This window comes from Orussus abietinus, unplaced genomic scaffold (genome assembly GCF_000612105.2).
Source record: "Orussus abietinus isolate OABI.00-Male unplaced genomic scaffold, Oabi_2.0 scaffold472, whole genome shotgun sequence".
Classification (NCBI taxonomy): Eukaryota; Metazoa; Arthropoda; class Insecta; order Hymenoptera; family Orussidae; genus Orussus; species Orussus abietinus.
This window is the reverse complement of record NW_019394614.1, coordinates 1-20,249: the sequence shown is the minus strand read 5'-3', so window position 1 is coordinate 20,249 and position 20,249 is coordinate 1. Positions and strand designations below refer to the sequence as shown.

Below are 20,249 nucleotides of genomic sequence, written 5' to 3'. Positions count from 1 at the left end.
CACAATTTCAAGTCATCTACTCTAGGGATGTTGAAAAAAAAAAATGTCTTTTTCGTCTACACACAGCAAACGGCACCACAAATTCGTAACGACAAATTTGACGAGCAGGGGAGACCGAGGTGAAATGTAACAAACGTTATAAATTCCATCCTTCAATTTGGAAAAACTTATCGGGACAGGTGACGTTTTCCGATAGGGCAACGAATCTCCCACAGTAATTTCATGCTTCTTAGACCAAGCGTTCTGTTGTTTTCGACATTTTTCGTAAAACGGCGTAGGTGAGTAACACTTTCATGGGTTCAGTGTTTTTCGTTCGCATTAAATTGGGGGGAAACGAGACTGATTTACTCATGCCACCGATGCCACGGCACTGCATATAGAGTAGTTCGTTATATGTTTAATGGATTTAAAGTTCAGACAACTCTAAGTAGTTCTAATTATATAAATTATTTGACGGAATACATTGGGGACAGGGGTAATAAGTCAAGTTTACTCCAGAGTCATCTACATTGTCGAAAAACACATTCGATCAAATTTATTTCAGGCAGACCTTTTGAACATAAGATCATGTCTTGTACACGTAAAAATATTCACAAACGGAATGAAAACAAAATAGATAAATCTGATATTTATCGTTTAACCTGTTTATTGGTTACAAGTCTGACAAATTTTCAAATTTTGTATTTATTTCCGGACGAATTCCAAATGAATACAGTCTGTTGAGCTTTTACGTGTTTGTCAACTTGTCCTTCTCGTCCTTAAATATTCATTCACTTTTTCAAGTATCGTCACAATCGCACCTTATGCCGGTTAATATACGTATATATGTAGCTGCAATTGCGAATATTAGTTCCTGTCAATTACAGAATTAAGGATGTAAAAATTGTTACAACTGACCACGGTGTGTCATATGTTTTACACCTTTCCCTTTTTAGAGGTCATGCTTTTTTACAAAATTACGTAATTGTTAATACCCTTCAAATTATTTACACCATCCACTTACTGCCATGTATTTTTTCTTTTGGAAGGGAAATCTTCATAGACTACCGGCTGCCCGTACTGCTGCCGGGAAATTCTGGATTCCCTCCTTTACAGTGAGCAAAAAACACATTCCAGACAAAGAGAAATTCTTCTTTCGAACAGATATTTATTGGCTGCTATCCTCAAATTTGAAAGTCGATTGCATGAAATTAAGACAATTTTTAAATAATACTCCGTTTTCTTAAACTCGGCTTGACCAAATCTGTTAAGTCGTTTGAGTTAAATGCAATGTTTTATTAAATAAATAATATAACTTTCATTTATATTTTGAATTCTTGGGATCAATTTTGTAGATGAAATTTTTATCACGTAATCATTTTCACTTTATATTAACTTGCCCATCATTTAGGTTGAAACACTGATGATCCTTCCACAATAAATTTTGCGGAAGCTAAGAAATTTCTTTAACAAAAAACATTGCATGGCAGACCTATCGGCTAAAACCTCTCCTCCTTTTATTGCGGGTCACCCTAATGATTCCAAATTTGTATTTGCATATTCATTACTTCAGATTTTTATTTTTGCCTTCCTATTGTCATTCAAAGTTACGGATTATAAGTGTAATTATAAAAATACAGTAATACTTGTTCTTCTAAAAAGTGTTTCAAACTCAATGATTTCTTATACCGCGCATATAAAACTGTAAAAAATATCTTGGTAAAATGTACGATACCGTTTTGACATCTGGACATTAAATCTTGCTTAAGATACTAATGTTTTCAACATAATTATTATCGTCGTATAAAAATCATACATTTTGTGTTTATAACATATGTAAACTAACAGTTGTATAGCATATATCGCATGTATTATATTAAATTATAACCTCGCAGTAATAAATATTATTTTAGTTCGTAACAAAAGTCATAATTGGGTGGTGGATTTGGTATCGGAGGTGGATCTTGAGGTATATCGATTCCTTCGGCATCCAACAGTCGCAACTTAATGTCCATTGATAGTAGCGTTTCCAAATCATTTTCAGTTTCCTTGCTCGTCATTCGATTTCCTAAAGGAAAACAAATTAAAATTGATGCCAACAACAAAATACATACATTAATTTATAACATAACCTAGTATAACATCTCGCTTTGGGCGGTGTAACGGCAAAATGTGTCTTGAGATTGTTTATTCTTTTGTATTATAAACTAATTGTTTGATCCTGACCCTTCCGAAACAAGAGCGAAATGCTAAGAAGAAATACAACCAAAAAAAGACAATTTTACGTATGTTGTATAACTAACATTTTTTTTAAATTATATGAAACCGTTCATTACCAATTACTAATTCTTTAAAGTGATATAAAAGGCGCTGAAAAATGTAATTGACATCAATAAAGTAAAATTCATGTATACCCTTTTTGGTGGTAATGCCATTTTGAATATTCAAATGGTAACATAATCTGGCGCGTTCCGTTACCGACATTTATATATGCTTTGAAATTTATCACACTCTACGTTGAGAATTATACGAAATGAAACGTTCCATATGTCATTTCGGTAAAGCAATGATAAAGAGATCGATGTAAAATTGTCGAAATTTTGTGAATTTATGATTGTTTATATTCTAATGGACCAACGGCGCCATCTGTGACGTTTAGCTGCAACTATATTTTTGTTCTTACAACATGTGTTATCCACAGGGTAGTTGAACATTCCCTTACAATCGTTGGTGAAAGTATCTTTCATATTTTCCCATCTAATTCTGAAATATTACATTTTTATAGTATTCTATATTGTTCGCGCTGGGTCCTGAAATTTCATTTTCGATTCTAAGCTTTCAAGTAGCGTAAAACATAAAAAACGTACGAACGACGCCATGTTAGTTCAGTTCCATGGTAAATAACAAATTTTTGTATAAAAAGTGAAATTTCGTGAGTTTCAGGATCTACCTTAGGGCTTGCACGTTTAAGTGTTAAAACGAAATAAATCGGTACACCCAATCTCGGAGAATACGATTACGAACGATTTGAGCTCTCAGAGATATATATATATACATATATAGGCTAGCCCTTTCATATCACCTTAAGGTAGTATGAAAGTGGCATCCGAAGGGTCAACTGTTCGTGAAACTTTTCTCCGAACTGGGTGTACCGAATCGTTTCAAAATTTACCACGTGAATATGGAGACTCTAAAGAAGGCCCTGACGCCCATGAAATTTTGTTATACGAAATTTGAACGTTTATATACAGATTAAAAAAAAAATGAAATTTCATGGTTGTTAAGACCTTCTTTATAGCCTCCATATTCATATTGTAAAGTTTAAAATGATTCGGTATACCCAGGTCGGAGAAAAGTGTCACAAACGAGACACCTTTAACACCACCTTCATTTCACTTTAGGTCTATCGCTCCTAACACCAGCTACAGCCGACATCTACAAAACAACGCGCAGAGACGAGCCGACCGTAGCTGCAATGTGTACACTTTTGGTGCGAGGTTCGGTTCAGGAGTGGCATTCGAGCGCAGTCGGCCACCGTAGTGAAAAGGGTAACTTTTACCAGCTTTTCGCCCCGGCTTCGCACGGAAGCCAAGAAAGCGTTACACCGCAGCAATTTTTTTTTTTCATCGATTTGCTCCACTAAAATCGCCATTGCTCGACTCCTTCTTATCATAGATTAATGTTTCATACTGCTAAATCCTCCTAAGAGGCGCTCTAGACAATAGTGGAAACTGTATCAAAATCCATTCAGTTATTTTTGAGATTAGCCGGAACAAACGACTTTGTTTTATATTGTGTAGAGATTAATGTGGCGCCTCAATTAACAATTTGTAAAATAAATGTTTACGTACCAAGCAATGCATTTATCCCGTCAATCCAATAATCAAAAACCTGCTCATCTGGGGCAACGAAATCCAAGCTAGAAACCTCCACTGAATCCAAAGCTAGAGAGAATGCCAACTGATGAGTGGTTTTTCGTCTTTGCAAATCCTTCATGTGAGGACAGTCTCTGCCAGTGAATAATCCACGGATTTCAACCACTGCCAATTTGGTTGGCAGCTCATCGATTGTTGGTATAGATTTTTCGTCGCAATCTCCGTAGTGGAAAACTTTATGATTTGGAGATAGGCGAACGTACCAAAATTTGTCCTTGATTCGCTGCAAAAGCATTTTTTTAATAAATATCAATATGTAATGGACCGTGCCCTGTACTCTGACATTTCTTTAACGTTACATAAATCTCACCTGGCCTCTCGCACTGTACTTTGTAAATCTAGTTCCTTCGACTAAGAAACCAAGTCTTTGTTGTTGTATCAGTTCGAGAATTTCAGGAGTGATCTGTTCTCGAAGTTCAACGATTGGTCTGGCATGGCTTTCCCATTCTTCTCTACTTGTTCTTTCCTGCTGCCATAAGTTAGTGATAGTCGGATAAGTCAATTGCTGCAGTTTATTCTTAAATTTATCGAGACCAGTGGGTTTGCACTGAAGTGCCCTGGTGATTTGTTCGCGAACCACCGAAAACACCTTAACGAAGTCTTCGGTTGTTGCCCGCATCTCTTTCCAAGTTTTGTTTAGCAAAACTATGCAGACGCAGTAAAATTCTTCAAATGGGTGGTCATGCGTGAAGAACATCGGGTGATAAGACTGACCCTGTTCGCTTGGTGCTTCTCCAATTCTTAACACCTGGATCGAAAATGGAATATTATTATTTCTGTCAAATGATAATATCGTGACAATTATGTATGAACTTTCCTAAATATGAACCCACGACATCCTACGTGGCCTGCCCCCTCAACCCTTATTTATTCGTCAGTTGTCTCAAACTTTTGCCCATATCAAGAAAAAGTGTCAATGGGAAGTAAGAAACTAGAAGTATTAATATTTAATGTTGTTAACTTGCTTTTCACGGTTAAGGGGGAATGGCATATCATTATCTCTGTGTGCGTTTTCACCCCTACGAGAGCTGGAACGGGGAAGCTTCGCACCCAAAAGTATTTCTACATTATGTACTTTAAATAACTTGAATGGATGAAAGCATAGCCTTCCGAAAATATAACTTTCCCAGCGGAGCCAGATTTTTCAATTATTTGTCAGAAAAAAATATAAATAACGAGTAAAAATCCGTACTGGCAGCCCACGAATCTGTCATGGCGGTCCAGTGTGGCATACAATATTAGTGCATAAACGTCGGAAGGAAGGGGTACGCTCAGAAAGTTGTTCACTCGCCAGCATTACACTCTATCACTGGGAACTGCCATTGAATAGCTAAACTTGACATTTTTTTGGTGCGAACATACGAAGCTGTCAATGAGGACATTTCCTTCGCATAATACTTGTGCGAGTTTCCGTTACGAGCGCTAGTTGTACATCGTAACGTCATGCGCCGTAGAAGATGCGCAGTAGACGACTGGCAGAAATACCCAGCTACATGATGCTTATTAACGGGGCCCTTATAAAATTTCTAATTAGTTGCAATATGTACACGCAAAAAACTTATAAATGTCGAGTTCTTTTGTTGTATAGTACAATACATCTGTTTTCTAATAAATTTCCCAGTAACAAGGTCTTAATATCTTTACATGAAGTACGACATATTGTCATTTCTTCATAGATTTCTTTCTCGTATACATATTCTAGCCATAACTTACCTCACATAGTAATTTCACGAGCTCGACACTGGTTCTGCCAAAGGGACATTCGTGTTCATCTGCTCTGCAGGAATTTTCCAAAACGACCTTGGTGTAACTTTCCGTATGATTACGCGCAAAGTACACCATGCAATCAAGAGCAAGCATACCAGGCGGTGTTTCCGTAAAATCAAGGGCAGGATTGATGTCGTACTTGAAGCCGAGTTTCTTGTAATCCTTAGCAAACAAGCCTTGCTTTCGTGCGGTTACGTCGCCGCTAGTAGTACCTTCGGTATCGAAGGCAATCCGACGCAGTTCTTTGATCTTATCGTGAGCATCTTGATCCTGAGGATCCATCTTAGTGGTCATTCTTTGCTCCAACAAGCCGAGAACCAGGGTCTGTAGGACGTGTAACTGATGTGCCATTTCTGTACCCACCTGCAAGTAGTCAGAGAAGGCACGGTTATGTTCGTCGACAATGACAAAATACAAAGACCAATCGATTGCTCTTAATCGATCTAATGGAGATTTAATGTAAGATGATACCAAAGGAGTCTTTTCGTTGTCGCAGTTAAGGTGAAGTGAAACCCGTCGAGAAATGTGATCGACATCGGTAAAGATGTCTTCTTCTAAATATCCATGTTACCGACGAATTATATTGGGTTTTGCACTAACTTGCATACTCCATGTCATTTCCGTACAATTATTATAAAGAAATCGAAGTGAAACTCCATAGGTTCCCTGGATTCGTGGTTTTTGATGCCCTAACTGACTGCAGTGTATCACCCAGGGGTATTTGTGATTTCAGTGCCAATTAAATTTTATTCTCTAGACCTCGTGTTATCTTCGTAATAGCATATCCAGATATAGGTTTGGCCACGTTTTTAGCTAGTTACTGGCGAGTTGTTCCCAATTCTATCTAGGCGTAAACTAGGTTTATAACACACGGACAGTGAACTGTCTAATAACGACTTACCGTTTTAAAGAAAGTGCCTAGTTCGAATAGATTGATTTGAAGGAGGTTTTACTTCACCTTAATGGGCTAGAAAAACTATGCTGAAATTACCTAGAATTACTCTATACTGAATGTAGAATTGTAGAATTTGAGAAATTTAAAGAGTCGATGAAAAATTATAGAACATACGTAGGGTATAGGAATAAGATCACTTCTGAAAAATAGCACTCTTCCAAAACTTTGGAAATATCTGGTTTAACCTTCGTACAGTTAAAAATCTTACCTTTCCCGTAGACTGGATGACATTGGTCAAAAAAACATTTCTGACCTGCTTCGATTGCAAAGTAGTCGCTATAGCCCTTCGTTTAATTGGATCAGCTTTTAAAAACAGAGCGTTAATTAGGGCTATCGCATTTTGTTGAATCTGCGGACTCATACTTTGTAGATGCATTACAAGATTCTGAAACGTAACATCCTTTTCGACTTGTTCGTATTTGCCAGATGAGTTCAAAACGATGTTTTCGAGAATGCTTAACGATGCTTCGATCACATTGGAATCCTGAGTTATCGATTGATTGTTAACGTAACTGGCAACCTTGTTAATAAATGGTGTTTCCAGGATATCCCACGAAACTATCCCATGATCCATGAGCTCAACAAACGATTGCAACGAATGCGCCAACGCTACGTTCTTGTGTTTCCCACCTTCTATCTGTAAGAAATCGTATTAAAAGTAACGATTAAAAGACACAAAAATGACTCGCGACGATTTCGCTCGAAAATACACTTCGCCTTTTTCGTCCTCCTAGCTTCAAAACGTTTTGTTAAAGCCTCTTTTGTTATATGGAAACTTTTATGTCGGAAATGTCACTGTGCTGTACTACTCCCTTAGGTTTTTTTGCATTCATTTGGCTACATTGAAACTTGCAGTCCCTTTTTCAATGACTTAAGGTGATATGAAAGTGACACCTGAGAGGTCAATCGTTCGAGAAAGTGATCTCCGAATTGTTTGAAATTTTATCGCATGAATAAGGAGGCCCTAAGGTACAATAGATCCTGAAACTTGCAAAATTTCATTTTTTATATAAAATGTTGAAAATATTTATAAACAAATTTTCTTAAAATTGAACTCTCATGGGTGTAAAGACCTTTTGTATAGTCTCCATATTCACGTTGTTAAGTTCGGAACGATTCGGTACTCCCAAACAAGGAATTTTTTATGCCACTCTCGTATCACCTTAACACATTGCGCGCCAGCCCTGCGATAATGCGGGTTACAAATCACTATGTAAAAGGCGCATTATAGCGGGGCAGGCGTACAATGTGTTAAGGAGCTTAAGGAGCCGAGTCATTTACACGTTATCGACGAGAGAAGTAAAAATGACAAGTTCGACAGAAAAAAAAAGAAAAAAAGTGTCGAATGAATTTGAAAACAGTATCGTTCAAACTCATTTTGAGTCTAGAGAAAAAAGTAATTTATAGATAAGAGAGCATTATCTATAATAAACACTTATAAGAATTATTTCATTACCTGAGCAATAATCACAGCCAACCCTTGTTTATTAATGAACTCAAGTGCGAAGGTCATGTCGATACTGAGAGTGCTGAGTTTTTGAAGACCCACTACTTTTTCATCGGTATTCCCATTATTTAACTTATCTAATATATCGCTTGCTGTCTTAGATGGTGAATGTTCCAATCTGAGTACACTGCCATTTTTCACCTCATTTCGATTCTTTTCAGTTATGTAATTCTGATTGTTATTTTCCGAAAACTGAAGTGAATATAAGTCGGGATCGGACAGTCCCCAAACATTACACAATTCCTGAAACCAAGGAACAGGATTAAACTCAAACGTAAATTACACAACGCAATACTTGCATTATTCGCCGATATACTTAAGTATACATATACAAAATCATCATGAATATGTGAAATGTGATCAATAATTCAGATGTACATGAAAATACAACACGCTTAACAGACATCAGTAGATTGTATCAGCTGCAAATGCCGTACGCATCAACTGAAGTGCCAAAAAGTCCTTCAAATAGGAATGCACTCTTTGCAAATGGCATTCAAGATGGAATGAAAATGGAAAATTAAACTAATACACACGATTTCAAATGTTTTTGCATAGTTTATACAAAAATCAAAATTTGAAACCCTTTATGTACTCCTATCTATGCTTAGTATATCAACTTAAAGCAACGATATTAGAGTTGTAAAAGTTAAAATGGTTAAAGTGAAATCTGCCGAAACAGTGTTAAATAAATATACTCTACAGAGGTAAATCATATTAGGTATACCATACAATTAATTTTTTATTTCTTCATTGCCAGAGTAATTTTGCTTCATTGAAAAGGTTATCTTTCATATTTTCTCTTTTGTAGAAACCAAGGAACATCGAAAAACTTACCAATGATCTATGTAAAATCAGCTTTTCAAATTTATTCTCTGAAAAACTTTATATAATTCAACTTGGTGTAAACTGTGTTTTTAAAGAAAAAGATCTTTTGAAATTTTGAATCTGGAATAGAAAGTTATTAAAAATCCTACAGTTATTCACATTAACTTATTATAAATTGCTGCAGAAGATTAACTCACAATAGTTTATTCTATGTTTACACTATGGAAGAGAAGTGATATTGCTTATACACTTATGGTCACTAGGCATGAAATGCCACAAGACTCCGTTTCAAACTAATGTTTCAAGGCAGAATTAACATTAAGCTTCCTCAAATATTGGCTCAATTTCAACCTCCACTCGCATGAATCTTTAAGGTATTTTCCAATTTCCCATCATATTTTACAAGAAACACATTAAGAAAAAGCATACATTTGATCCAGGTTGAGCTAAACGAGACAGGAATTCGCAGATTTCACCAGTTAGTAAAAAAATACAAACTTCCTTTCACATCACCCCTGACTTATTCATTTTAGTTCAAGTTGAATTAAATTCTGGAATGATAATTTGGACAATTCATAATAATATATAATTAACAGCATATTATTGTCTTAATTTTAATTGAAATATCATTTTAGTAAATACAACTAACGAAACTTATTAAAAGTCTGTTAAAGAAAATATATCGGAATGTTCTGAATTAACAACTTTACCAGTACATTGTCTTCATTTTTTTGTCTGCCCAATCTGTGACATTAGCACTATTGTACATTGCAGTTTTTGAAAATAAATACCTGAATAATTCCAGTCAATGGCTGCTTTTGATTAAACTCAATAAGCTTTGGAACTTGGTCAGTCATTTCGACAGCGATTTTCACAATATTTGAATCCTTTTGAGCCGGCATTTTCACTGCTTGTGTATACATGAAAGTAAAGAACCTGTCAAAGCTAACCTCCCTTCCGATTCCTTTTAATACTGCCAGATACTGCCAAAGTCAGCCAAAGAGTATGTACATACCAGAATATTACCAGAGCCAACCAGAGCAGAGATGAGTTTGGAGATTGCTCACGCGCAGGGCCGCGCGATCGAATCATGTATGTACTGCCCTCTGGTTTTGTGCGTGAGCATTCACCGTTTTTACCCCCAAGGGCGGCGCAACGAATTACCGGTAGGGGCTCGCGCACTTGTGGGGACACCCTAGATGGCGCGTCGACTGCGACGACGCGCGTCTAACTTGAGAGACATTCAGTTTATGCCCCCGCCAAAAGAAGGAAGGTTACTAGTTCCCGGCGGCGCCGAGCCCGCCTATTACTGTGTGTAATCTCTGTGCAGGAATAAATATGTACAAAAGGTAAATTTGCGGTATTGCATGCCCGATCACTTGAACCCGATAAAGAACGAACTCGGACTGTGGGTGCCGGAACACAGGCCGGATACGGTTAACCCCTACACACTCGCGATGGCGGTGCCATCTACCAGTCGGCGCTGGCGGCTCACGTACTCGTGATGGTAATACCATGCGGCAGTTGACAGTGGTGGCTTACTTACGCTTACCAGCACTGCTCGCATTTGATGGTAAGGGAAGAACACTCGTGGCGCCCTTTTTGACTTTACCCTCACTTACCTCATTTATTTCATCCGCAAATAATACAGGCAAAATTACAACGTGGGTGCTCGAGAGTTGAGTTATACTATAGATACAATTTTTACGAGCTACGGAAATTAATAAAAAAATTATGAATGTTCCGTAGGGACACATAAAACCTAGATGGAAGGAGGTACCCAACAGCATAGTTCGACGTAGTCGGTATGACGTCAGGTGTAACGTACGTGTCGCAAGATCAAATCCTGACGTAGGGGAAGGGTGGGTACGGTTTTTTACGTAAATTTTTTTCGGCACATTTTACAGTTGATAGCAATCGCACGAAACACATTACACTTATGTAATTTTTTTATTATGAGTTCAGCTTTTCATTATTTCTTTCACCGTCCATAAGGTGACTTTAATAAGTAATGTGAAATTAATTAAAATCGTACCGTAAGATAACAGTATCAATCTTTTTTATCGTTAGTATTATTATTTAGTCGCTCATGTTGCTACCGTTATCTCATTCATTGCAAAAATTTAAATTATAATAATCATTTTAAGAATGAATTAAAGAGCTCGGATGATAAAATCCTTCAATTGAAATATTTGTCCCCTACATTGGTAATTTTATTGCAAAACATTTGTCCTGAAATATTCCGGCTCACGGTCAAACGATGGTAATTAGCAAAACTTCAATACATCGGTAAACACCGAATACGCGAGTCGTGAACGACGTGGTTCGCACGAGTCAGCGAAAGATGAAAACAATGAGTTTAAAGTACATTGTTGTTTCGAAGCGGCGAGCGCGGAGCATCGGGCACGCGCTGATGTCACGTACGGAACTCCATGCAGCGAATCTGTATAAGTGCGATCGCTCCTAAAAATCGTGCGCGCGCACGCACTCACATGGCGTCGCGCATAAGTATATAACGTATGTTAGTGTATATTAGGCGCGAAACTCTACCAAGTTTCCTGATATATGTACTTACATATGTATGGATAAATTGCATAAAATGTATACAAATTTCATTTTTGTGTTTTCTTTTGCATTTCTTTTTTTGTTTCAAGCATGCCGTGAGACTTGAAAACGTTCCAAGGTTCAAAGAACACCGTTAAAAGCATTCTTATTGGGCGCCTATCTCCTGTTCTAGGCTCAAATCGCTCGTTCGTTAAGCAAATAACCATGGCCTTTGGTCCCACCTCCGTTTCTACTTTAAAATATAATCGCTCCCCACCATTCGTATTAACACTTCTTCCCTGATAATTGTCGAAGGTGATATTTTCTTGAATAAAACGATGCATTGTCATCTGAATTTCAACTAATGCCACTTGTAGATCTAAAACAAACAAAAATTGCAATTTTGTTAAACATGTTGCCAGTTTGATGTCTAACGTATTATAAAACACGAAACTTATCGTTAGTATGCGTACCATTATATGTTTCACGATTCAGTCGTCTTCTAGCTTGTAAAAATGCATTTCGAGCTTCTGCAGCATCGAATTCGTTATTCGCGGATGCAACGTCGTTAATTTCGGCCATAAGTGGAGACAAACGATCAATTACTCGACTGAGATCAGAGGGAATAACTTGTGCCCACTCATTTATATGACGAATGAAACTGTGATACAAGCCTCCATGACAGCTGTTTAATTGAGTTACTGCCTGAAAAGAAAAAGAAAGTCCGCTGAAGTAACTTTTTCTAATTACTTTTCTCTGGTTCTTACAAATTAGGCTCGAATAGAATTCTATGTTAATAAGAGCTTTCTTTTTACCGTGTACGGAAATTCTTTTGGCATAATCAAAGCCAACCATGACCAACTTATCAATTGGCTTACGCATTCCTTTAAATTATTATTTGGTTCACGATTTGGGTCACGATTTGGATCTCCATTAGTACTTTCTAGCAAATCGGATAATGTTTCGGGCGAAATAAATTTTACGTCCTTGTATGCTTGAGAAATACTTCTCTCTGGTGTTTGTTTGTCACGTTCGTACATTCTTTTTTGCGCTTCTTTTCTATTATTCTCAGTGATAATGACCTCCACGTATGAATCATGGTATAATGCATCCTCTGGCCTAAAAGCAATATTTTGGCACAGGCTATAACAATTTTCTGCCATACAGTGATGTGAAGTTAAATTTAAATGAATCAGCCCCACCTTTCCCTCACTGTTCAAGCATCGAGCTCGGTGAATCCTTATATCACTAGATAAGGATAAAAGGTGAATACACAGAAAAGCAGGAAGACAGACGCATGTCAAAGGGATGCCGCTAGTGAAACAAATGGACATGCATAAAAGAAAACTTCATTTTCAATCATTTTCGTCTTATCTTTATGACGACAATACCAATGGATTGTTGAGATTCTTACGATTAAAATGAGTCCAAACGCGACATTAATCAGTTTAATTTTACTTAAATTTCCTATTAGTGATTGACATAGTCAGTTTAATTGATTACTGATGAAACTAGTCCGATTTACGTCGTGTTTGGACTCATTCTAATCGGGAGAATCTTAACAATCCATTGGTACTATGTCTTGATACAATTAAGACAACAAGTTGTGAAAATTACGTTTTCTGTATTGCAGGATCATCTGTTTCATATGTGACATCCCTTTGAAGTGCTATATCTCGACCGTCACCGTCGACGTATACCGTCTATCTACCTTCCTCCTGTTATATTTATTCGTTTACGTAGTCTAGCTGTGCTTGAATCAATTCTTCGAAAAAAAAAACAGCTCTACCCTGCACGTGAGAATTTAACTGCTGACTCCCGAATTTTGTTAAATTTGTAAAAATGGGCATTACTGTAATTTTGATTCCAAGGGGAATGATTTCGTAGAATTAGTTTTGAAGTTAATGAAATTCTCAAAATTACTCTTTTTCTATGAATAAGTAAAAATATGTACATCGAACCGTTTCTACAGAGAATAATTTAAGGGACAAGAGTAAATTATTTGAAATGTATACAAACCCTACAACTACAGGAATTGCAACATTCGAAGTGGATGCCTCGGAAACAACTGTTCCGGACTTTGCATCATCCCAGAAGTGTGGCGTACCATATTTAATTGTATTTATTTTCGAAGTTAAAGCATTTGCTTCACGTCCAAGTTGCAATGCTTCACCGGAAGTACCAGCCGCATCGATCCGATCTAATTTAGCTGCTCTAAGAGATTCTAAATGATTCAGCTGTATCTTATTCGCAATTTGTCCCCCCGAATAGCCAGCCAAACCATCACCCACTGGAATAGCGAGCGCATCAATAAATGCGCCCGCTGAAGGATTGTCAGCAGCATTTTTAAGCGCTGCAATATACCCTTGATCTTCACCAGATATAGCGCTTGCTGTAGCATCATAGCCAACACCAGCTGCTATTCCGGCGGGAATAGCGCCAATTCCTACAATTTCTTCCACACTTTTATCGATGTAGCTGTCAAATTTCTTAACATGTAACACGTATGCAGGGTTCTTTCGTTTATCTTGTCCGTTGTAATATCTTTGCTGCCTTAGCAGTTACAAAAAAATATACAAGGGAAAAGTTGTTTGTTTATCACGGCGAATATTGCGATTCATGTTTTCTTTTTCCAACTTTTTTTTCTAAATAATAAAAATTTCTGGTAAAAATGAAAAGGTGTTGAATTCCTTAGTTCCCTTCAAATTATCATGAATTTTCCACTCAAGGTCACTTTAAGGACACCATATTTTCATGTTTGAAATGCATTTTTTTATCAGCTATAACGACTTGATAATAAAATGCCGTTTTATTCAAACAAATTTCGATGACCTTGAAAATGAAAAAAAAAAAGATGACCGCTGAAGAAAAAACATCCAACATTCGCCGTGGTAAATCAAATAACTTTTTTTATCTCCTAAGGCAGCGAAGATATTAAAGTGGACAAGATACACGAAACACCCTCCATGTATGTAATTTTGATGATTTCACGTTAAGGACCTCCTGTTGCTATGCAAGCAGCAGCACCACTTGAGATAACGACTGTAGATCGAGTTGCTGCATTGAACGCCTGGTTGCCGCCTTCAGGATCTCCGACAGCGTGATGGATAATGCCTAAAGAAACAAAAGCATTTCACTTCAATGTCGGTTGAAACATAATTTTAATGAACTATGGATCGCTCATTCCGCGCTACACGACACCAGCGTAGGCGAAAAATGAAAGAGAAAACCGAAGTCTGTGGGATGGGGGGGAATATTCGAGACCACATGATGTATGCGGTAATTATTTTCAGAAAAAGGGGCTAAAAGACGAAAGGAGCATCCCGAGCAACGCAACTCGGGAGCTCGAAAAAAAACGGGAACTAAATAAATGCGTCAGAACCCTAAACATGAAAGAAATGAGTAGATTTGTTAAATAATCTCAATAATTATATGATCGCCCCCCCCCCCCCCCCCCCCCCCCTCCGAATTGGTGACCATTAGACTCGGACGAGAATTTAAGGGCGACATTCGTCTGTTTTGTCATGATAAAGACTTGGGACGGGCGGCCTAAAATCCATACGTTACAACATATTATAACCGCCGCTCGATCTTACTTTCCGAGATATTCGCGAAAAACTGCTGCTACTACTACGTTAAATTTTGCCTATACGTGCACGTCCATGCATGTACACAATGGGTCGAACTTGTCAAAATTGTTCCTATTTTTATATTTATATTTTTTGGTATACTTTTCATATTTTTATATTTTCTATTTATGGTTTATATTTTTATTTTAATCTTTAAAAAAAACATAACATCCCTCAGGCGGCAGAAAATAAACCTAAACAAGACTCCCATCGTTTGTCTTTAGTTTGAGTTTCCCATTTTTTCAAACGTGGGTGTAGAAACAAACGATGGGTTGAGTTTAAGTTTGCTTCAAGTTGGTGCTCTGCCGCCGTGGGGATATATATATTAGGGTGTATCGAAAAAAACAAACTTTTCTTCTTCGACTCTTTGCCCCATTAAACTATAGTCTATGACCTAAGACTATTCCACGTAAAATTCTAAGAGGTGCCGACATTTCGATTTCCCATTTAATCACCACATACAACAATACATTAATTAAATGCGCGTCGCAATCGTAAACGTACTATATTTTCGGAGATCTCATGTAGTTTCCCTTGGTGTTTGATACATTCTGAAGAGAAAAGGTGCTTGCACATTTTTCGCTCGAGTAAATAGTATCCAAATTATCAGTCGTACAACGTCATGGTGTAACGTTTAGTTATAAGTCGTATAGTTTAATAAATCGCAGATTGTCAAAAGAATTTTTCTTTAAATTAATTTCTCTGCTGGCTGATAAAAATATTTCATATCCATTTCACTTTCTCCTCCGATATCGGGTCGATGTCTCATTGTTAGCATTTTTATTTAGCTCGTGCAAAGGTCGCATCATATCTCCGATATTTGCTCGCTGGGGTACTCACAGCTCTGTCGTTTTTCATTGATACGGACCTATCGAAGGTCAAATCTAGTATGACATTGGCTATAAGGCAACGAGATGGTACAAACTAGGGATGCGCGCGAGCTTACTTTCAGCCGGCTCGATTCGAGCTCGTAGTGCTCGGCAACTCGAGCCGATTTTAGCATCGAACCCTCGAGTCGTTCGAGCCGGTTAACCGTTCGGCCCACAGTAAAGTACCGACTGCAAACATAAGAGATCTATGTATTTAAAATGGAGAACTTCAGCCCCCGTGATCAAGAAGTAAACATTTTCATAAAAATGTCAACAAATTACAGGGTTACTTTTGAAGTATTTCGAACCGATTTGGGGGGCGTCACGGGTTCAATTCGCTTTGACCCCAAATAACGACCACCGTAATGTATATTTTTATATATTATAAAAATATTAAAATTAAAATATGAGGAACTTTTTCGACAAGTTCGTGTTTTAGGAACACTAAGATCCGAACTCGTTCTGGATTTAATTTATTGGAATTAATTTCCTTTTTTAACGACTATAATGCCCGATGTACTGGAAAATCTTTCTATCGGTTTAACATATTTTTCTTCCCTGGGTTTCGACAGTTTCGAATCATGAAAGAAGTGCAAAGTTTCGGGTTCCCGATTTCCACGTTTCGAGGAACCCATCCCTGTTTTTAACCGATTTCAGTATGACTCACCTTTTGCATGGCCAATGACAGGAATACCATTTGCGACATTGTTTACGGTACCCAAGCATATTTTCTGAGTTTCTAATGCACCTTCCGCATCTCCTGCAGCAAGCTGTACTACGGAAGTTACTTGCGAAACTCCCGGGCATTCCCTACAAAAATTCTCCATGGTTTTCATGGCACCCTCGGTATCACCGGTAACCGCTTGAGCCAAGGCCTTCACCTGCGATACACCCGGTATCCAATCTATGCCAGGCATTTTTCAAACTGGAAATCGTTAATAACAATTACCATTTTATTTATCGGCATTCTTTTGAAAGGCTTAAACGAAAGAAAAAAAAAATAGCACAAAGAACAAACCAGTTCGGGAAAAATTTTTCTGGAAATGATATGAAACTCGGTTTCTATCTTATCAATCACTCGTGGATCACTTTCATACTAGCTATGCACATATGTGACTGACTGCCAAACTGGCTGGAGCCTAAAGCGTTCCTCCAAGTTCCTCCTTATCTTACTAAAAATAGAGCGTTACCAATCATCCCTTCTACTGCCACTCCGTCTACATGTACGTGATTTGCGTAGAGAGAGATTCAAACATTCCAGAAGTAACAGCGTTGCCAGATATCGGACCTACATGACGTCACATAGTAGTAGAGGGGGACTAAATGAGAGTGTTTTTACTACTGTGTATGTATGTATGTACCACTAATCTGCAGCGAGCCGCCAGGCGATCGAGTCTGGTGAGAACCAATCCCTCAAATGATTCGTTGTTCCCCGTTGCTGCCTAGCGACCAAAAATTCGAACCTGAGCATCTGGAATTTGTAACAGGGTGTTAAACTCTTTTATCGTCGCACAAGTGAAACTCACCGAATTGTTAAACGTTCAACAATCAATTTAATTTACACATTTTTATACACTGTATTAAATCGTTTTACAATACTTAATCGACGATTACGGTCAACTTTTGTGATAGAATTAATACGATGTAATATACATTTAATAACTGGGTTTAGTGCATTTTTAGTTATTTCTTTTCGCGACGGTGAAAACTACAACGAACCGAGGTTTTCAGACCAGACATTTTTCTGCGATTCACCGTTCGACGCCGTGACTCGAGGAGACCCGATTTTCTTCACAGAGAGGTATGTAAAGATATTTCCACACGTGTGATTTAATTACTGGGTCTGGAAGAAACCCTTACGTCTAGACTTGCTACACAATATATTTTCTATCTACGCAGGAATCTTTCAAAGAGGGACTCGATACTTATTCTGGACCTCTTTATCAACAACTTTACTGTTCTGGCATTCGCCCATGCCCTCGGGGAAACCAGGATTTAAAAACCCGAGGTAAAACAGGGTCTGAAACGATATTATTACATTTCGTAATAAAATATATGCATACAAAATATGCGGATAATGTAAAATATTTAATGTAATTAGCTTGTGTAAAAAATTGCCGATGCTCTTTGCTTTTTCCAAAGTTAAATATTCGCGGCATAGATGGCGAACGTGTGCCGCGCATGTCACGCACCAATCGAATTCACTGTAAACGCAATCTATATACCTATATGTGACGTCTTGCAGGCTTACTTCTGGAAACTCTGCTGGTTCCCGTGGCCGTTTAATTCCATGATCTAGATCAATCGCAGCCGGATGTTCTTTCAATAAAAAGACTTGCTGGATAACAACACTATCTCCTGTTCCATCCGGTATAAGAATATTGACAAGGTATAGGCTCTTTTTCATAGTGTTACACATTGTTATTCGATACGTCTGTCGATATAAGAAATTAATTTATAACGTTACTTTATACTATTTTATCAGCGTGACATTCGATGAAATTTTGTAATCCCCTCTCAGGCTACCTTCCGCGCGTAACGTGCCCCAACCAATTATATTGTCTGATTCAATTGTCGTCTTCTGACTAAAGTCCTGTCCGAATTCATCAAAAGTTACATCGAGTGTATACTAGCTCCGTACTAAGTCTGCCCACTGTTACTTATGTGCATGCGTCAAAAGTGGCCGAAGGAAAGTTGCAACGATGTAACTTTCTCGGAACTTTTTCCGCCATCTTGGAACTCCGATCAATTGTCCGATTTCTCTAGATTTTGTCAATCGTGACAATATTAACGATCGTTTATTTTTACACGTAATTACATTTATCGCCTTTTCAAATGAACGTGGTGCAATATAGTAACTGATTGAGACACATATTTGATTGATTGTCTTCGACCAATATTGTGCCTGAGAAAACAATATCTGTCGTGAGTTAACAACGCGCATTCTCAAAAATAATGACAAATTATCCCTTTTACTGCCGGACAACGATATATCGTCGTTTTACAAATGCTAACGACTTTGGCCGGCACTAAAAGGGTTAAGTAAGCGGGGTGTTAATTAATTTTGTACAGCATATTCCAATGTTACGTGAAATAACTAGGCTTGAAGTAACTAATTATATGACGTCAACACAGATATAACGATGACAATTTCAATAGGAATCAGAATTCATTTACAATCGGCGCGTTTTAGTCGCTGCTCTTTTGTGCATGTACATAGTATGCATAGAAGAACTGTTCGAGTCCCAAGTATTTAGTACATTGTGTAGTATGTAGTATATGTTACGTACTACACCGAATTCGGGCACGGCTTGAGACGATGCTGCTGGTCGACGCAAGTTACGCGTACAGTGGCGTACGGAAAGTACGCTCCATGTGAAGGCAGCCTCACAAGTATAAATAAAATTATGAAGTTTACCCTTACAGGATTATGTCATCCGAAGCTGAAATTAAAAATTCAAGCCAAGAAGAGAAATTACCTCCGGAGTGCTATCGAGAAGATGCTCTTTATTATGATTGTTATCGAGGAGAAGATGAAGAAGGTCCGTATCAGACACACGAGCAAAAACTCCAAAAACTCGAACAATTGGACAATAAAGGATACTGCCCGCGGAGAATTGAAGAGGTGTATCCTAACATTGAAATAACAACTCGAGAAACATTGGAAGAACAAATCAAACGATTTGAACAATTAAAAAAGCAAGTGGAATATAAAGAATACTGCGAATCGGATAAACCTTTGAATGATACTAAGAAACAACGAGAAGAAAATAAGGATGGACCAGACAAATAAATTTCTTTAAATCATCAATATGTATGAAAACTTAACAAATTTGTTTTTTTTACACTTTGGTAAAAATTGGCCTTGTTAGTTTATTGCTTTTATTTAATATCTAATAAAAATAGAAGTTCAATATAGAACAATGTCAGATTCGTTACCATAATCAATATTTAGATTCTCTTGTATATACTTTCTGGGATTAAACATTTTAATTTTGATTTTAAGATATGTGCGTTAAAAATAATATAAAAGATAATGCGTTTTAATCGCCTCACTATTTATAAGTCGCTTCGTCAGAAAATTTTAAACATCCACGCTGTCGAAAGAAGTTATCCTAATAAGAGAGCTAGTAGCACAAAATATTTCTCTTATATTTTCCATATATTTAACGAATATCGTACATCTTGTAAATATTTCGCAGACATTTGAAATATTTACAAAACATTTACTTTAGA

General features: G+C 37.4%; 2 protein-coding genes and 1 long non-coding RNA gene across 3 annotated transcripts; 1 reads left to right on the top strand and 2 right to left on the bottom strand.

The window, feature by feature from the left end:
• Positions 1-1,254: 1,254 nt before the first annotated feature.
• LOC105698985 (engulfment and cell motility protein 1) lies at positions 1,255-9,988 on the bottom strand. The gene is made up of 7 exons (XM_012423654.1): positions 9,763-9,988; positions 8,093-8,386; positions 6,845-7,273; positions 5,628-6,044; positions 4,225-4,662; positions 3,831-4,137; positions 1,255-2,047 (listed from the first exon to the last, which is right to left on the bottom strand). Exons 1-7 carry the CDS (start codon positions 9,892-9,894, stop codon positions 1,884-1,886), a joined length of 2,181 nt encoding a protein of 726 aa, XP_012279077.1. The 5' UTR covers positions 9,895-9,988; the 3' UTR covers positions 1,255-1,883.
• Positions 9,989-10,648: 660 nt separating this feature from the next.
• On the bottom strand, positions 10,649-17,221 carry LOC105698984. Its single transcript, XM_012423653.2, has 7 exons — positions 17,032-17,221; positions 16,681-16,938; positions 14,516-14,629; positions 13,535-13,961; positions 12,331-12,634; positions 11,989-12,220; positions 10,649-11,894 (listed from the first exon to the last, which is right to left on the bottom strand). The coding sequence occupies exons 2-7, from the start codon at positions 16,928-16,930 to the stop codon at positions 11,584-11,586; spliced, it is 1,638 nt and encodes a 545-aa protein (XP_012279076.1). The 5' UTR covers positions 16,931-16,938; positions 17,032-17,221; the 3' UTR covers positions 10,649-11,583.
• Positions 17,222-17,396: 175 nt separating this feature from the next.
• On the top strand, positions 17,397-20,018 carry LOC105698971. The gene is made up of 4 exons (XR_001103975.1): positions 17,397-17,814; positions 17,913-18,021; positions 18,259-18,402; positions 19,440-20,018. It is a non-coding gene; the product is annotated as an uncharacterized LOC105698971 (long non-coding RNA).
• Positions 20,019-20,249: the final 231 nt, after the last annotated feature.

Coding starts and splice junctions, on each gene's coding strand:
- LOC105698985 (XM_012423654.1), bottom strand. CDS start 9,894: ATGTATACACAAGCAGTGAAAATGCCGGCTCAAAAGGATTCAAATATT. Junction 6,045..6,844: donor TCATCCAGTCTACGGGAAAG/GTAAGATTTTTA, acceptor GACTACTTGCAG/GTGGGTACAGAAATGGCACA. Junction 2,048..3,830: donor CGGGATAAATGCATTGCTTG/GTACGTAAACAT, acceptor GTTTTCCTTTAG/GAAATCGAATGACGAGCAAG.
- LOC105698984 (XM_012423653.2), bottom strand. CDS start 16,930: ATGCCTGGCATAGATTGGATACCGGGTGTATCGCAGGTGAAGGCCTTG. Junction 14,630..16,680: donor TGTCATTGGCCATGCAAAAG/GTGAGTCATACT, acceptor TTGTTTCTTTAG/GCATTATCCATCACGCTGTC. Junction 11,895..11,988: donor GAATCGTGAAACATATAATG/GTACGCATACTA, acceptor TGTTTGTTTTAG/ATCTACAAGTGGCATTAGTT.